The sequence below is a fragment of the Vanessa tameamea genome, chromosome 29 (assembly GCF_037043105.1).
Source record: "Vanessa tameamea isolate UH-Manoa-2023 chromosome 29, ilVanTame1 primary haplotype, whole genome shotgun sequence".
NCBI lineage: Eukaryota > Metazoa > Arthropoda > Insecta > Lepidoptera > Nymphalidae > Vanessa > Vanessa tameamea.
Window position 1 is genome coordinate 662,558 of NC_087337.1, and position 19,998 is coordinate 682,555.

Genomic DNA, 19,998 nt, shown 5'->3' on the forward strand with positions numbered 1-19,998 from the left:
CAATTTTAACTGAGTAAGGTGAGTTAGAGCAAGACCGGCAAAGGGGTAAAATTGTACCGATTGAATTCACAACGAATTCGTGCACCGTTTTCGTGATTTATTTCTCAAGGCAATACGAGCTAATAAAATTGCTTCCATTGACAAGAAGAGCATTAGTTTAATTAGCCCTAACTCACCCTATTTAAAACATCCACGTAAGGGCATTTTTGGGCAGATCACTTGCAAGTAAACACGACGCCCCCCTCAAAAAAAAACACGTGCATAATTAATTTAATTTGTGTAGTATTCTGTAAACGAAGATCAACTATATTAAAGCACGATACAAAAATATTTAATTTGAATTATTTAAGCAACAGTTTAATTTCTTATATATTTGACATCAAAGTGTGATCAGACAATTATAATATTTGATTGTCTGCTACAGTACTAAGTACGACGGATGTTATGCTCCGAAACCGCAACCGAATTCGATATAAAAATCATTCATTATGTTTTTATTTTTGCAAAATGTCATGCGTAAAGAGATTATAACTTTATACCAAACAAAGTGAAACTGTGACTTTATATAACTCTGAAATCATCTTTCACTATTTCTAAATAATCTGATATTCGTAACGTATTCGAAACAATCGGATAATCTCACATAACTTAGTATAAAACCGATAATATAGTATTTTTATATTCGATCCCCCCCCCCTTTCATAGAGCCAACTAGATTTTTAGACATAAACGCTAACACTATACTAACGATATAATAAATTCAAAAATAGATCTCATAGTAAGCTATTTAATACCTATATATTTATGTACCAGGACAGCGTTTTTTTTTTTAATTTGTACTATTATTAAATAGTCTAAGATAGAACAGACGGTACAGATTAATTTAATAAAATGGACAATTAAATTGATGAAAATATATCAATTGTATTACTTTGTATTTTTAATCTATTATAAAGCAAAGTATATTGGCTTTTTCATTGTAAGCTAACCCCAGGAACTAATAGGCCGAATTGTTTTTTTTTTTTTTTAAATTAATTAGCCGGTTTATTTAGGAAGGCAAAGTTCAATCTACGACATCATTAGATCTAACCAACTTAGGCGAATAGTCATTTTATGTAGACATACCGTATAATTCAGATTAACGTCACGTCTATATAATTAAATATGATTTATTATCACTTTTAAAAGCAAAGGTCGCATATTTTTGCGCCAAAAAGAAAATCGTTACATAGATATAGAAATCAGCGTTCTATTTTTGAAATAAATTTGGCCTGTAAAATCTGAAACAGACAAAGAAATACGCGACCTAAATTTGTCTACATAAAGAGAAATCTACGAATAAAGAGAAAAAAATATATAATACACTCTTGTCTATGGTTAAATCACTTGACGCCGTAATACCTTATGACGTCATACCTCATTGCGACATTTGCATTACATAACCTCAAAAATATCTTTAATCGTTTTGTTTTGAAATATAATTAAATACTATTAAAACATTATAATAAATATTTAGTATAAGTAAATTTAAGTAAATATTTCTGTGATCAAACATTAACTTTTGGTGGTTTTATATTTCCCGGGGAATAATTCTTCGAGTATCGTGAACGCGTCATCCCAGGGGACCACTTTAGCTTTAATTTGAGGGTTGGGGGACGACAGGGTCTTCTTGATCAAATCGTACATTGGGTAACCCTTTCTCGGGAAGACGATTGCCTGAAAAAAATATTACTAATATGTTAGTTATAATTATACTTTTTTTTTTTTTTATGTTATTTGTTGGTGGACGAGCATATGAGCCACCTGATGATAAGTGGTCACCACCGCCCATAGACAAAGGCGTAAGAAATGTTAACCATTCCTTACATCACCTATGCGCCACCAACCCTGGGAACTAAGATATTATGTCCCTTGTGCCTGTGATTACACTGGCTCACTCACCCTTCTAACCGGAACACAACAATACAGAGTACTGTTATTTGGCGGTAGAATATCTGATGAGTGGGTGGTACCTACCCAGACGGGCTTGCACAAAGCCCTACCACCAAGTAAACTTTTTGTTCAATAAAGTTAATCATTTAGGAGAACGAGACGTTTTGAATGTCGGCAAAGTTAAAGATAAAGTGAATCTATGTAGTTAAGAAGTCTTGTACATAACATAGCCAAACTATTAGCAAATCGCATGGAATATGTAACTCTAAGGTTTGGTTATCTTAACTCCTCTTCGATTGGCTGTAGAAATGTCCAAAAAATTGGACATTAGTGTACAATCATTCGTGTTGTCGCTACTTACCTCAGCCGGCAAGTTCGTAGCAGGACAATAGTCGTTCCTCCCGTCTCCGCTGTAAACGTAACGCCGGTAGTCCCTCGAACTGCACCACTGAGCGAGTGCTATCGACTTGCACAGGTTGCTGGGACATCTCGGGCATGTCGTCTGCCGCATGCACGGCTCGATGTATAAACGGTCTTGCTTCCAGAACGCGCGATTAGTCACCACCGCTGTCACCGCTTCCTGGAAAGAAATGACTACTGATATCTTACTCTAATACAACAAAACATTTGCTTCTCTCGTCGGTTTGATGCCTTATAAAGCAGCAGGTCAAGGTCCTGGGTACAACCGCCCAGGTAACCACTTTTAAATGACTGCCGCGTTGGTCTAGTGGCTTAATATAAGGTCACAACTCACAGATCAAGATATTCTAGATTCAAACCCCAGATCAGACCGATTAGTTATTAGGATTTCCTGTCGAAAATATCAGAGTAACAGCGCGAAGTCAGAAAGTTGGAAGTGTTTACACTCCCGTGCCTTGGAAAGCAGGTAAAGCCGTTGGTGCTGCGTCTGAACTCTTTCTGGACGTGCCCAATTTGCCGTCACATCGGATTATAACAGCGAGGGAATAGAGAGTGCACCTGTGTTTGCACACTTGTGTCCTACATATCCTGAGTAGTTAGCTAACTACTATTAACTAACTATCGGTCGAATCAAGTAGACCTTTAGCTGTAAACTTTTGAATCGTAATTTTAGAGAGTCGTATTAAACGTAAAGCTACCTTCGGTTCGTAACGTAGTTCTACCGAGAAGAACCAGTAGAACCAAATAATTTAGTAGTTACTCTTTTCCAACGTTTGAGATACAAAGTTGTTCGTTAAATACAATTGAATCCCAGTGGACCATTGCCGATACGACTGCTCGCAAGGAGAGGTCTCTTACAACCTCGCGGACAAGAATTTGCCTCACCGCGTTCGACACGGGCATGCATCAGCGTATGCTGGGTGTTGCCCAGTCTGCGTCACAGTGGTGACGCGGACGTCATTTCGCGTCCGATCTTAAAAATTAATTTCGCAAACAACAGTGACGTGGTTGCACGTAATTTGGAATCGTTGGCTTCCAACTTGTTCCACAAAAGTTGCGATGTCTCACCTAATATCCGTGATATAAATGTAACTTATACTCTTTGACGCTCAGGAACAATGTAGATTTTTACCAGTGAACTCTTTTTAGAATGATTACTTCCGAAGATGTTCCGGCTACAGTTCTTCTAGGTAGAATTTACTTACTAACCGGTAGTAACTTCACATCTAATTCAGCACTGTTCAAACCCAATTTTCATGTGCTTAATTTGTGTTTATAATTCATCTCGTGCTCGGCGGTGAAGGAAAACATCGTGAGGAAACCTGCATGTGTCTAATTTCAACGTAATTCTGCCACATGTGTATTCCACCAACCCGCATTGGAGCAACGTGTTCGAATATACTCCAAATCTTCTCCTCAAAGGGATCAGAGGCATTAGCCTAGCAGTTATATAAGGCTGTTAATGTTGTTGTTATTATAATATTAGAATAAATCATTGATAAAAAAGCGTGGACTTAGTGATATTACTTCATATTTCAATTGTTGGAACAGAACTACTAAGTTTCTTGTCGGTTCTTCTAGAATCTACATGCCATTCAAAACATTCCGTAAACGATTTTTACTGAAAATTTGTCAATGGCAGAACATTGAACATTGTAACTTATTTTTATTTGTCAGACTTTGGAGCCTCGACCTCGCGTTACCTAAGCTAGCCAACACATTCACACCTGATCAGATAGATCACGGAAGCTGTTAAATTGAGTTAGAACATTGCAAGGTTCAATACTGTGACGTCACTCCGCTAATTGATAAGTACTCATGAGATCTATCAGGGCTAGCTCACACTGCGCAGAAATCAAACGATCCAAATTAGAATTCCATGTAACACATTAAAATTTCAATTTAAAAAAAAGAACACAATTTAAACCGCGAAAATAGAAATGCACTCTAATTTTAACGAAAATATTCACCTGCTGAAAATTAAACAATATTAAATACCCAAATAGCTAATATTAATAGTTACGTAAGGGCTGTTTCGCAATGCTGTACGCCACGTGGTTCAGGAGGGCAATTCTACTAGCAAATTGTCAGTATCGGTATCCAATGGAAACCCAATCGCTGTTATTTATCCGTTTTCCTATTCTGTTAGCCATATCATTACAGTTGCATGAGCGTATTACTTTGAATTAGCAGAAATACGGTACAGCTGAGTTTTCGTTTTGTGAGGAATTGAAAGGGAACGTAACGAACGTTTTTTTATAATATTGGTAACGACGAACAAAATGGCCACCTGACAAGTGGTCACCACCGCCCATAGACAATGACGCTGTTAAAAAGTATTAACCATTCCTTAAGAACTAAGACATGTCTCTTGTGTCTGTAGTTACACTGGCTCACTCACCCTTCACATCACATCAATACTGAGTACTGCTATTTGGCGGTACAATACCTGATGAGTGGGTGGAACCTACCCAGACGGGCTTGCACAAAGCCCTACTATGTACCAAGTAAACGCACTCGCAGTTGCGAGTTTGAATTTTTATTGAGAAATAAGTTTATTTGCATTTATTTAAATTGTTCTGACGTGTAGTGTATATTTAAATTTAAACGAGTTGTTCGTTTTACAAAACACGACATAAAAATCACACGGGATTTTATTCGCAGGGCGTGCCAAGTGTAATTCAGTACACTGAATATTAACAGCGACAGTGAACAACGCGCGTTATAATTTCGTCTGACTTTACACCAGTACACTCTCACCTGTAAGCCATGAACTTTGAGCCAATGGTTAACGAAGACGCTATTGGCGTCTGTGAGCACGAGCACATCCCATCCCTCCTTGGCTAGGGTGCTGATCAGCTCGATGATGCCAGGGTTTGGTCGCATTGAGGCGATGCTGTCCAAGATATCCGACGGGTGGAGACCGGCAGAGTAAGCGTGTTCAAATACCTGGAAATTTTAAATTCATCAACATACATGAACCGAGATATCAGTGGTCAGCACGCGTGCATCTTAATCAACGGTCGCGGGTTCACACAAAGACAAGCACCACTGAATTTTCATATGCGTAATTTGTGTTTATAAGTCTCGTATTCGGCGGTGATGGAAAACATCGCGAGGAAACCTAGCAAACCGCACTTCAGCAGCAGCGTGGTGGAATAAGCTCCAAACCTTCTCCTCAAAGGGATATCACACCTAAACGCAGCAGTGGGACATTAACAAGCTATTAAACAGACCAACTGTAGGTACATATTTATACAAAATGCAAAAACAGCGCATATCAATATCAAAATATACTTTATTCATGTACGCGTTTACAAGCACTTTTGAATCGTCATTTTACAAACTGTATTGAGTGAAGCTACCACAGGTTCAAATGTAAATTCTACCGAGAAGAACCGGCAAGAACATCAGCAGTTACTATATTTCAACATATAAAATGCAAAGTTATCTTAGTTAAATACAATTATATATGTATATAATATATCCTGCCTGGAAGTCAACAAGTATTAGTATTCTCAGTGGAATCAACATCCCGCACCGACGTAGCTTTACTTTTAATACAGTCCTCAAAATCAAATCAAATCAAATCAAAAATCTTTATTCAATATAGAAGTGTTTACACTTACTTATTGATTGTCAAAAATCTACCACCGGTTCGGAATTTAGCACCTCGGACCTGAGAAGAACCGGCGAAAGAAACTCAGCGGGATATTTTTTTTTTTTTTTCATTTTGCATGTACAATAATTATTATATTTTAGTTATTTGAAACAGCCTGGAGGCGATCATTTCATTCCCAAGGTGAAGATTCCCAAGGTGACAAATGACGAATACGTCGGTCAAGAAGTCCTTCTTAAACTTTATAGTTGAAGAGCTGGATAAATTAAATTTCCAGCCAAGAGGCTACACGTGGATATTCCATCTAGTAAATCTAAATTCTACAGCAATCAAGTAAAATTCTCTTAATGTTATTAATAGTCAAGGTTCCATTGACGACCACACATGCGATCCTCATGATCCATTGCTTTTTTTATAACAACTATTTAAAGATAGTAGTCGTTCAATGGTCGAAATTCGACTGTATTTCATTGATACTAGCATTAGCATTAGCAGCCTGTAAATTTCCCACTACTGGGCTAAAGGCCTCCTCTCCCTTTGAGGAGAAGGTTTGGAGCATATTCCACCACGCTGCTCCAATGCGGGTTGGCGGAATACACATGTGGCAGAATTCCGTTGAAATTAGACACGTGCAGGTTTCCTCACGATGTTTTCCGTCACCGCCGAGCACGAGATGAAGTATAAACACAAATTAAGCACATGAAAATTCAGTGGTGCCTGCCTGGGTTTGAACCCGAAATCATCGGTTAAGATGCACGCGTTCTAACCACTGGGCCATCTCGGCTCACTGATTGATACTAAGAATATAGGATTAATTGGAAAGATAGGAACCGCTGTCGTCTCTTCAACTGACGAAACATAAAAGGCTGAGTTGAAGGAATATTAAAAAAAAAAAAAAAACTTATTGAGTTTTAAGTTTAACATGTACCTATATTGTCTTTGGCAGTATAAATTTCATCTATATATGTTTAATTTTATTAATATACTAGCTATAATGCATGTCTATATACAAACATTTAGATTGAACACGACAAGATAATTTCTTGTATTTTTCCGGTTAAAAGTTGAATTTATCTAGTATAGTATGCACGTATTATAAGTATAAACTTCTTGAACACTGTGTTTACTGAATGAAAACCTCATTAAAATCCGTTGCGTAGTAATATAGGTAACTAATTAAATAAAATACTAAGCGTACACAAATTTGTGTTTATAATTCATCTCGTGCTCGGCGGTGAAGGAAAACATCGTGAGGAAACCTGCATGTGTCTAATTTCAACGAAATTCTGCCACATGTGTATTCCACCAACCCGCATTGGAGCAGCGTGGTGGAATATGCTCCATACCTTCTCCTCAACGGGAGAGGAGGCCTTAGCCCAGCAGTGGGAAATTTACAGGCTGATTATGTTAAGCGTACAGATGGGATAATGTATTTGTAACAGATATAGCAACACTGCAACACAGATGCTTAAAAAGGGGCTCAAAAAATATACCTTTAGGTATTAATATATAGATGGTATTTTTATAAATAAACATTACGTCACATACAAACATATAAGTTTGGGTAAGAATATAAAAATCACCGAATATAATCTGTCTTTGTTATTGGCAAAGTTTCAAAAATCTCGACAACCGCAGTGTAGTTCGACATTGACCTCGGAAGCTGCCCGAGTGGAGCAAGCGCTGTGAGTTCAAGGATGTTTCAGAATAAATGCACCATTTCACGGAATATTTTTTCATTATTTTTTAAATTTTATCAACTTTATAATTTTGATAAATATTGCAAAAAATCTACCTTTAACATAAAATCGGTAACATTTGAAATCCTAAACATTTCGTTTAGGACTTCAAATTAGGAGGTATTTCAAAGCAATACGAATCGATTAAAAAAACAAAATATCTATTTTTAAATACATAACATTAATATTAAAGTAACTGCGTAAATTATTATATCTAACAAGAAAAAAAATCAACATTGAAAATAAAGGAATTTAAAATATTCCCTTATCCATACAGGTTAAAACAATTTAAAAAAAAAATCGCGCTAATCTGAATTGAACCGCCATTTATATTTCGTTTTGAGCTTGGACAGCAAGGTCGCATAGCTCGACGAGTGTTTTGTTTTATTTTGATTTGTAAGCTTAACTATTAATTAGTTTACTTCAAAATGTATGATTTCATGATTCATTATGTTAAGATAAATTCAAATTTACAAATATTTATGATTGATTGGTAAATTGTTTGGTAAAGAGGGCATATTATTCGATATTGATGATACAAAAGCGTCGAGTTAAAGCTTGTTGACTTCCAGGCAGGAGACATAACATACATATATAATTGTATTTAACTAACATGACTGTATTTTTAGATGTTAAAAAGAGTAACTACTGAGTTTCTTGTCGGTTCTTCTCGGTAGAATCTACATTCCGTACCGGTGGTAGCTTTACTTTAAATAGTTTGTTAAATGACGATTCAAAAGTGCTTGTAAAAGCCTACTAATAAGTAGATACGTATTTAACGTATCTACTTATTTTTAATCAGTATCTTAAAAATAAAGTTTCATGTTTCTAACTTAAAAAAATTACGGTGTTCCCTAAAAACTTTTAATCCTTATTTCACCCATTTAGAGGTAAAAAATCCAGAAACGCTTAAATACGTAGTATCTATTCATTTTTAATCAGTATCTCAAAAATGAATTTTCATGTTCCTAATCTTTGGATCGAATGGATATATTCACAAAATAAAACGTATTTAATATCGTCTAATCACTGTATTAATTGATTCAATAATCGTACACCAGAATTATCAAAGGATTACAATAATTCATCTCGATTAAGAGCAAATGGGTTTGCAAGCAACCGTCGCATTCGAGTCGCTTGTCAAAACATAACGACTCGCGTTGTCATGACACTTACAACTCCATTCGGGGTGATCCGCTCTTAAAAGTAAATCAGCGATCAAACATTATTGCCAACTATGTACTCGATTCATTAGTTATCCAAGTCAACAACCAAAGTAACCGCGTTCCGTTATATATATATGAGATTTAGTCACAGACAATTTTATAACTTTTTATCAATTGTTATATTCTTTACATAAACATAATACAGTATTCAAATTCCTATTGTTCTGAAGTACAAAGCTGTTTTTTTTAATTCTCAATGTTTTAATAACATTTTCGTAATAAAACAATTTCTCTTATTACATAACAATATTCGTTTATTTATATCAACAAGACAGACAGACAACTTGATTGTAATTTATCAACGTCATCTCTTTGATTATCATATATATGTCTAGATATTATCAAAGTCGAAAATAAATGATAGTGTCCAACAGTTGGCTTCAATTTTTTGAGTGCTTTAATTGCTGGTACTGGATTTAAAGTGCCTCTGCCAGTAGACGGTAATCAAAAATATATTTATAGGATACACTTCGGAAAGTGCTCGAAGGCTCTTTTCGAACTGATTGAGCCATCTCCATTCCTTTATCGGACTACTAGGCGCAGGCAAAGGTTTCATCCATACGTTGTTGACATACCCAAAAGTCGAACTAAACGGTTTGACAGCACGTATTTGGTGAGAGTCGCCAAGGTTTGGAACGACCTGCCTGGGTCTATTTTTCCTGATGAGTTGAACTCTGGAGCCTTTAAGAGTAGAGTGAACAGGTTTCTTTTGGATTGGCGTGTACCACCTTTAAAATCAACATATTCTTCATTCAAGTAGGCTCATAAAAGCACTTTTGAATCGTCGTCTTACGGCGTCGAATTAAATATACAGCTACTACCGGTTATGTTTTAGCTATAATAGCTAAAATAGTTCCTCGATATTCATTTATCAGCAACGAGTAGTAGCCTACTATAAATTTAAAAACATTTGATTATATTTATATGACTATATAGATAAAATCAAAGCTGAAAACGATTCGAAAAAAATTGTATCCAACCGATGGCCACTAAGCACACGCACACTAGTAAAGTACTGTGACGTTTGACGAGTGTCAAGCGTAGATGTCACGCACACCAAGATGATAGAGTTGGCTCATTTGTTTCTGTTATTTTTTAGTGCACTATAGAGATATGTAAATAAATAGCTGTGCCCGCGACTTCGTGCGCGTTTGAATTTAACAGAAAAAGTTATTGTTGTAGTCTAAGTTACTCCTTATAACATCAGCTATCTGCCAGTGAAAGTCCCGTCAAAATCGGTCCAGCCGTTGCCTGGGTTTGAACCCGAAATCATCGGTTAAGATGCACGCGTTCTAACCACTGGGCCATCTCGGCTCTCAAACAATGACGATTCAAAAGTGCTTGTAAAAGCCTACTTGAATAAAGTATATTTTGATTTTGATTGATTTTAGATTTTTTATGTTACATTTTAACTAAGTTATTTATGTTACTGTAAAAGCTCGAAATACGGTAAATCCTAAGATTTTCCAGTAGAAACCTAAAATTGGCAGTGTATCTGTCGACGGGATCGTATAGGAAGTGCTTAGGGTGCCTACGGATCGGATAGGGATTCAAACTCCCATCCCATTCAATGACAAATGTTGTTTTTTTGTCTTTGTTCCTCTTGTGATTGGAACAAGCTAGGTATATAATCATACAGTAATGTATTACGTCATCCCTAAATACCAAAATGGGCATGTGCAAGTAACATACACTTTTATATTTAAAACTATTGTTCCTATGAAAATATAGCAATGTATAAAATAAAAAAAAAAGTATGAGAACAAAGAAATAAGAAGAAAAACTAATGGTCGTAATTCCAATTAAAACGGCATTTAATATTATAAGTGGAAAATTCTTAGTTATATCATGGCGTAAGAAATATCTGTACCTATATTACAAACAATATCTGTCAAAATTCCCATGACTGTTTCTAACATTAATTAATTTGTTTAATTATCAGTAGCGGAAAATTTTGCATACCGTCAAGATGAGCATACGGAGCTCCATCTCTGGGGCCCCCACAAGACAGGGGCCTATACGATAGATCAAAAAAATACATTACAATTTCGACAAGTTAACTGCTTCAATATAATATTTATGTAAAATTAAATACAAGTTAAATTATATATATCTGCACAATTGTTGACTGAGATTAATTTTTCAATTTATTTCGAATATAGTTAACTACCCCCACTCTTGTTGCCCCAATGCCGTCCATAGTCTAAATCCGACCCTGAAGATGAGAAAAGTTGCATAAGTTGACACGTGTTCAGGCAAGGATTTGAAACACCCGCAGCTCATAATTATAGAAAAAGTTTCCGAAAGAAGTAAATTTCAGAAGAAAGACTTGGCTATGCAATCAGGGAGTGGACTTGAATCACCACCGACCTGTTCTCGCAAAGAATAGGGAGGAACATACGAAACTGACTGACAACCTTCGCTAGTTCGAGACATCACACACCTGTTCAACAATGCTGATCGGTGATCCACTGTGTTCATAGGTGGGATGTTATGGAGTCATGCAACCATAACCGAAACCAATAAAAAAAAAACTGTTTATTATAAATTTATTTGAAGACGATTTTATAGTAAAGAGAGTGGCTAATTGATTATACCTTGTAGTTTGTAATTATCTTTTTTGCAAATTCTAATTAATCCAATATTTGTAACTTAAAATATACAAAACCGGTAAAATATTATTCATATTTGCATGCATATTCAGAGTTACATATCCATAACATCATTGGATTATAGATTTACAGTATTCTCACCACTGTTTATGTAGTTAGATGTATGATTCGAAGGTGTACATAGTTATGAAGGAACAGGTAAAAAAAAAAATAGGTGGTCACTTTCAACTTCCAAACTTTGAACTAATTCTGAACTATAAATTTTTTGATATAAAAACCCAATAACTATTTATTTGTCCAGTAGAACCTAGGACCAAACCTAGAACCTAGGATCTGTGGCCTTATACGCTAGTCATAAGACTAAATCAATTTTTTTTTTTTCAAAGTACTGTTTTCAAGGTTCATTGAAGCTTCAATATAAAAAAGCTGAAAGGGATTATATCATAATTTTTATAACGAGTAATATGTTATAATAAGCTTAGTTTTAACACACTTTAAGTTGGTCTAAGAGTCCTTATATCAGTCAGCTAGATTATTAACCTCTACATTACTTATATTTATTTTAGGACACAATTGCCATTGCTTAATAAGTCTTATTTTTATTTATTCTTTCCGTTTTGGTTTAATTTTTTTTAGATTAAGTAGTAAGATTTTTTTTTTTAATTTGTCAGTTTTTGTGTCCATGTCCTAAATAAACTTTTTTTTCTTTATTCTGTTAGCAATTTCCACTACTAAGTAAACGCACTTGTTATGTAAAGATAAAAGATAAATTACACTTTAAATTAATTATAAAGAAGTTTTTGTATCAAAGTTATTACTAACATAAAGGTATATTTTGCTGTAGATGTTACTGGCAATTCTAGGGGAGATCGAAAAGTTTGTTATATTTATGTTTGATATATTAATGTTCATATATCAATGTACATAATATCAATTAAAAGTTTTTTTTTTCTCTATTAAACTTATTTCATCATATGTTGTAATGCTTATATAAACTGTTGTAATACTTTATATAAATCAATTAGTAGCAGTCCCTTCATTGTAAGTAAAATCAAATTTAGATATCCAAAAGTGAAAAAATATAGCACAGGCCACAGACTAATAACCTAATTTATTTTTTATAAATGGATGAAAATGTAAAAAAATAAATTTTTTGAAATGCACATAAAGGAGTACATATAACTTAAAAAAATAAATATTCTTATTTTAAGAAATAATTTATTTCAATTTCACATTATGATTGTTTATCCTGATATTATATATGCAATTAAACTCCATGTTTTATGATATGTATGAATAAATTTTATGTGAAATCTTGATTGGTTTATGAACAATTTAATTAAAATTTTAATGCATGTAATATTTATAGTTTGTTTTTTTAAAAAAGGAATAGAATTGTTTATACAAATCTTATAAAACTATTTATTCTAACAGTTTTTTTTATTATTAATTTATGAAATATGATCTATTTTTCTAGGTCTAATGCTTTTTAATTCGTAATAATGTTTTCATTATTCTGTATGATTTTTATAATTTTTTTTTAAATGGGAAATTAATTTGAATGATTGCATTTTGAAATAATAAAAATAATTTCTTACATCACTCATATAAGGCGTCCAGTCATGATTACCGGCTTCCCACTCAGGTGGCGGTTTTTTTTCGCGTAATCTATTTATAATTGTCGCGTCCGAATCATCGTCAACTATTGTACGGTCAAAATCAAATACTGCTAAATTTGCCATATTTTAAAATACGCGCACTCACTTTCGCGTTTGCGAACCTACTACGGGATACAGACTGCAGAGTGCGGTATGTTATCACCTTATGATTCTGCGAGTCGCAACAACTTGACAGTCAGACAGATTCGAGCTTTCGCGAAAATTAGGAATGTGACGCGATGGTTTTGGCATGGGTAATTTTATTTATAGTTTTTCCGCAAAATTTCAAGTCTTTACATTCTAACGTTTCCATTTTGCTTTGACAATTGACGTTCAATGTCACTGCGAAACTCGACTTTTAAGGTGTTCGATAATCGATTTCATATGTACTATTTTTGTTTAGATAACGTACTGTAACAATAATTGCAATTTTATTTTCCCAATTCACTAATATTTTTTTTACTTTAGTGTACATTATTGCATATTTAAGATATGTAATTATGCAAAATCTGTTTGTTTTTTAAATAATTTATCTTTTTTATATTACTATAATATAACAAAATACGTCGTTATTTATATTTCTTAATACAATTTTGCCTTAAATATGCTTCTTTCATAAAAACGTGATCGTTATTTAATAAACTAACTTATCTTATTAAATAGTTGATTCGAATAGTTGTACTCTTTCTATTGCGTTATCAATTGCCATTTGCCTCATACATAGAACATTTAAAAAAAAGTAAATGACAGATAAGGAATTCCGACATAACCTCTTACGTTAAATTTTGTAAATTTGTTCGAAAATTAAGATTATTTAATAAAATGGCATCGCTAAAAGTGTTTTCGGTGGGCAGACTAGCCAAATATGTGACCGATTCTTCTATGAGGACCTTAAAAACAAATATCTACAGGTAATCGTTGCGCAACTTAATCCAACCTTAAAATCGTTATTTAAACTTATAAATTTCGGAAGTTATTAAATTGATGTATATTTTGGTGGCAATTATAAATAACAGGTTACTTTCTTTTTTTGTATAAGACATCTTTTGCGCCAGAAACTAAGAATAAAATTTCATCATCAATTATAAAATTCGTTTAAAAACTTTAAATAAGTTTATCTCTAATGTAATTTCGTAGCGCAAGTTCTCCATATACGAATTTCCATTCAAAACCCAAATCATTTATAATAGAAACTATTCGAATTGACATACATCTATTTAACCATTATAGGTTAAATTTATTGAGCATAACTTCAGAACTGTTTTAAATTTAAGAAAAAAAATTATATTCACATTCTTGTTCTTAAAAAAAATATTTAAATTAATTTCAGAACTACAGTATGCAAATATAGCACAGAAGAGAAAACAGCTGAATCAGATACAAGTGACAAAAATCTGCCCTCCTCCATTGAGGAATGTCACAAACAGATTGAGACATTAACTTCTGAAGTCAGCACGCTCAAAAATAATCTTAAAGATTATGAAGTATGTTTATTTCTCTTTGATTTTGGTATTGTGTTATATAAAATATTAATACTAAACTTTTAATAAAAAATTATAGGTATAGAATTTTTATGCATAGTATTGGAATATTTTGCTCAAACATATTAAAACATTGTATATATTAACAGTTTATACAGTTTTAAATACAACACAATATCTATACAGCCTAAGTAACTTACTGTAATCCACAAAGTAGTATTTATCGATTTTTAACACAAATATCGGATATATTTTAATGTAAATTTTATTTGTAAAATGAATAATTTTATTAAATACAATTTATATGGGAGTTAACTAAGGAGTAAAGTTATATATACAAGACTTAAGTGTGTAATGAATTACGATGGAACAAAGAATTAAAACTACTGGATGATAATTTATATAATTTAATTTATTATCAGATAACTCGTATGACTTGGACACTATTATTAGATTATTTTAATAAATATACAATGTATATTGGACAACATCACATAAATTACTCCGATCCGATGGTAACGACGGTACCACATACACCCAGACCCAAGACAACATAGAAAAGTAATGAAATTTTTCTACATCGACTTGGCTGGAAATCAAACCCTACTCGACCATAGCGGTCGTCCAATCATTAGATTGATAGTGCAGTAATCTACACTAATATTAGAAATGCGAAAGTAACTCTGTCTGTAGCTCTTACATAGTCAAACTACTGAAACAAATATCTCATAATCAAAAATTTGATGAAATTTGTTATAAAGCTGGAGTTCCAAGGAAGGACATAGGCTTTTTTATGCATAAAATCTAACGAGTAACCCCTAAAACGCGAGTTAAGGCTCGGGCGGCAAATAATATTATATATGACTAATTTCTGTCCAAGCCATCACTAGTGCGTGTGGAGATTTGCATATGTTAGATACTCTTCCTTTTTTTTGAACCCTCGTAACTCTCTATGGTTTAGTACTTAAGATATACTGCTTCGCAAATAAACTTTTACATTTAAAATATTAGTAGTGATACATTTTCTAATGTAATTTAAAAATGTTTACAGGATAAATATAAAAGAGCCTTAGCCGACGGTGAAAATGTTCGAAGACGGATGTTGAAACAAGTTGAGGATGCAAAATCGTTCGCTATACAGAGCTTTTGCAAAGATTTGTTAGATGTAAGAGTTTTGAATATACCGTTGATATAAAACAGTTATGATGAGGAGTATGTGGCAATATCTTGACTGATATAGTGTTATATCTATATACATAATATACTTTTTTAAACAGCCTAATTCGACTGATACATGCATTATATATTTAACAATGAAAGGCATTTTAGAAAAACTAATTGTGTACAAATGTAAATAAACAAATGTTCTTAATATGTTCAGATATTCTACCGCCAAACAGTATTGTTGTGTTCTGATTTGAAGGGTGAGTGAACTAGTGCAAGATTCACAAGGGACACAACAATGTTGTACGTGGTCCATTAGCCAGTCCGTCTATCTATGTCATTCAAACAGCAGTAATACAAGTATATAATTTTAACTCATAAAGTTAAAATAAAAAAAATAGTTTCTCAAATGTCGACCTGATGTTTCAGGTGGCGGACACGCTGTCGGCGGCGGCGGAGAGCGTGCCCGAGGGCGTGGAGGGGGAGGGCGCGCCCGCCGCGCTGCGCTCGCTGCGCGACGGCCTGCGCCTCACGCGCGCGCAGCTCACGCAGGTACACTAGTACCGACGACATCACTCGTTTCTGTTCAAGTCTTTTACCTGATGATATATTTGCGACTGATTTTATAAACATAAAGGACATTTTTTTTAAATGAATACTCATATTCATACCTTGCACCATTCATATTGTTTTTGCATTGTAACTAGCTGGCATTGCATTGCATTGTAACTAGCTGGCTTAGCAACGTAAATCAAAATCTACTTTATTCAAGTAGGCTTATACGAGCACTTTTGAATCGTCATTTAACAAACTATTTAAAGTAAAGCTACCACCGGTACGGAATGTAGATTCTACCGAGAAGAACCGGCAAGAAACTCAGTAGCTACTCTTTTTCAACGTCTAAAAATACAGTCATGTTAGTTAAATACAATTATATATGTATGTCACGTCTCCTGCCTGGAAGTCAACGAGCGTTAACTCCACGCTTTTTTATCATCAATATAATCTTGTATCGAATAATATGCTTTCTTTACTAAAATATTTTTTACAAATGACTTGAATCTATGAAACGGCAAAGTTAAAAATGTCTGCGGTATTTTATTACAGAAGCGGAATACCTTGCCCCAAGAATGATTTACTTTGACTTTGCGGAGTTAATAATATGTTAACAATTGTAAATTGAGAAATATCTAAATTAATTATATTTTTGCTCCAGGTGTTCAGCAGACATGGACTGGTAGCCGTGTCACCGTTACGAGAGAAGTTCGACCCGAACCTACATGAAGCGTTATTCCAACAGGTACCTTTCACTATTATCCAAATTAAAACGCTAAGATTAAGTAATTTGAAATCAAAATTACATGACAAAATGAATGACTGTAGATCCTGAGCAACGAATATGACAGCCCTTTGGCTCTTGGTTTTAAAGATATAGGAGATCTTGGAGTATATAGAGTCCTTTGTGTGTGTCATATTCTACTGTGAGAGTGTTGGAATATCCAAGAATTGATACAAAAATTCACATTGTATTTTTGGAAAATCATAGTTATTATTTTTATGAAATTTATTTAAAAAATTACAGATGTTTTATTCTTAATCCTGTTCTAATGAAAAACATACAATCCGTAGGAGGTTGAAGGTGCTGAGCCGGGTACAGTGGTTGCAGTCAGCAAAGTTGGTTACAAGTTGCACGAGAGGTGCGTCAGACCGGCGCTCGTGGGAGTCGCGAAGGGATCCTCCTAGTGTCAAACGAGCCTTTGGACTGTGCGATTGTTGAATAGAAATAAATGATGACAGGACTTGTTTTAATTTTATTTTTATTCGAAGCAAATAAGTACCAAGATGTACCAGTTGCACTATATTGGCCTCAAAAGCGATGTAGAAATGGGAGGGTTGTCATTGTAATTAGTAATATCTTAAATACAACACAAAATGTACCAAATTAAAACGATAAATGTCGTGTTTATGTTGTGGTAGATTTTAAGTCAATATATATATATATTATTTTTAATCGAACATTCAACATCCATATGTTATGAAATATTTTGGCGCGCATTCGAACAATTTTTTTTCGTTCCGTACAAATTTTAAATTAACGTGCATTTTTTACTTTAAAATAAGCTATGTATTATACAAATATATATTTAAATAATCTCCGTGAGATTCTCGTGTAGTTTTCCATTTTTAAAAAGTTGAATAATTTTTTTATTTATTATCTGTTATTAAACAATTTTGGCGCGAAAACGAAATAAACACTTGAAGGTGCAAAACCAAATTTAAAATTTATATATACTTAAGCGATTTTCAATTTAATAATTGGTAAATGGGAATAATTATAAAACTTCACATAAAACCTTTATTTATGAATGTTTCTATTCTTTATATAATATAAATATTTAATTCCATAATAATTTAGTTTGTTTTATTCCAAAATCTTAGTCTGTAGCGTGTAGTTTAGTAGTTATTTAGTATGTCTGTTGTTTTGTGCGTGAGTGTATGTTATAGAAATAAAATTCATTTTTGTTACCAAATTCGTTTTATTCAATGCAAAAGAAAATAAACTAGGACACGCGTCAATTTGATTTGACGGCAGAGCTTTGTCGAGTACCGTTTTGTTACCCGTCTATTGAAATAAAAATTTAAATTAAAAAAAAAACATTAATAAATAAAATTTAAATTATATTATTTAAAACAAGATTCTATTGATGATAAAAAAATCTAAAGCATTTATTTTATCGATCGAAAAGTGTAACTACAGTGTTTTGCCGTTCCTTATCAGTGGAATGTAATATTATGATTCGGTGACACATTTAATACTATTGTTTAAATAGTACGTGACACCCGATGGTAAGTGGTCACCACCACTCATAGACTGTAGAGCTGAAAGAAATATTAACTAACATTTCTGACATCGCTAATACGCCACCGACCTTGAGAACTAAGATGTTATGTCCCTTGTGCCTGTAGTAACACTGGCTCACTCACCCTTCAAACTCGAACACAATACCGAGAACTGCTGTTTCGCGGTAGAATATCTGATTGGGTGGTACCTACCTACGGGCTTACACAAAGCCCTAACACAAGGAATTATATTTTATGAGCTTTCGTATTGTGTTCCTGTTTGAATGGTGAGAATTGTAACATCAGGCACGGCAACTTAATTCCTATGGAGAATTATTTATTTATTATTATAATTATGTATATACTAACTCTCAACGGTTATTATGTATTAGTGCCAATGGTAGTGTGCCTATTTTAAATTTAAAATAATATCCATTCTTTTAATTTCATTAATACTAAAATAATTAACGAATATTTTTTTTTATAATCTATGTTCAGATATGAATACAGTTGTTATATGTTGATTTAAATCACATATTTAATTACTTACTTATTTTTTTATTACAAATTGAAGGGTAAACAGGAATCAACCAACTAAAAGTGGTTCAGTACATGAATATTTTTAGTGGTTCACGGTCTTTCCATCTGTAGAGGTGTCGAGAGTTGGACTCTATCTCCAAATTTGATGTCCAGCCTGATCTCCCCTTTCGTGCAGACATCGCTTTAGTAGTATTACATTTGTCGACAGGGAAAGAAACAGTTTCTGTGTGTTCACAATGGCGACAATTGGAGACGAGGACTTCTCTATGGGTTTAGTTTAGTGTTGTTTTTATAGAAGCACAGTAGAGGGATAAATTGATGGCACTTAATCTATAGAGGTAAAATTTGTTTGTATGTACGAACTAATCTCCTAAACTAATGATCCAAATGTAAAAATGTTTTCAAGTTACTGGTAAAGGTAAATTATTCCTAAGTGCTATATTAATTATATTTATGCCATATCATTCATTAACTCTATTAATAAATTGCACCCGTGCGAAGCCGTGGCGGCTCGCAAGACAATATTAATGAAACTACATCTGAACATTTAGCACTAATAAAATCTAAGTCAAATTAATTTCGTAATAAAATTCAACAAAAAAATAACTGACTTCCAAGGTAAGTAACAAACACAAACTAACTGAAAACCTCCTCCTTTTGAAATCGGTTAAAAGTCGTTTTTATTTTATTTGTTGCGTCCGTGTGCACTTGGCACTTACGTGTGTGTGCATACAGGACAATGTACACTCTCGCACGCAAAATATAA

The 19,998-nt window shown here is 33.6% G+C and overlaps 2 protein-coding genes across 3 annotated transcripts in view; one reads left to right on the forward strand and one right to left on the reverse strand.

Moving 5' to 3' along the window:
- Positions 1-1,010: 1,010 nt before the first annotated feature.
- Positions 1,011-13,512, reverse strand: LOC113400641 (pyridoxal phosphate phosphatase PHOSPHO2-like). Its single transcript, XM_026640279.2, has 4 exons — positions 13,147-13,512; positions 5,113-5,301; positions 2,294-2,512; positions 1,011-1,716 (listed from the first exon to the last, which is right to left on the reverse strand). Exons 1-4 carry the CDS (start codon positions 13,288-13,290, stop codon positions 1,555-1,557), a joined length of 714 nt encoding a protein of 237 aa, XP_026496064.1. The 5' UTR covers positions 13,291-13,512; the 3' UTR covers positions 1,011-1,554.
- A 414-nt stretch (positions 13,513-13,926) lies between these two features.
- LOC113400639 (grpE protein homolog, mitochondrial) overlaps positions 13,927-19,998 on the forward strand; it is a 275,541-nt gene continuing 269,469 nt past the window's right edge. The window contains exons 1-6 of one of the 2 annotated variants that reach the window (XM_064219855.1): positions 13,927-14,117; positions 14,537-14,690; positions 15,739-15,852; positions 16,281-16,403; positions 17,068-17,151; positions 17,481-17,631. In XM_064219855.1, the coding sequence (XP_064075925.1) occupies positions 14,029-14,117; positions 14,537-14,690; positions 15,739-15,852; positions 16,281-16,403; positions 17,068-17,151; positions 17,481-17,594 (678 nt within the window). In that variant the 5' untranslated portion in view covers positions 13,927-14,028 and the 3' untranslated portion in view covers positions 17,595-17,631. Of the gene's footprint in view, positions 14,118-14,536; positions 14,691-15,738; positions 15,853-16,280; positions 16,404-17,067; positions 17,152-17,480; positions 18,383-19,998 lie in introns of those variants that run through there. The other variant, XM_026640277.2, reaches the window with a different exon arrangement.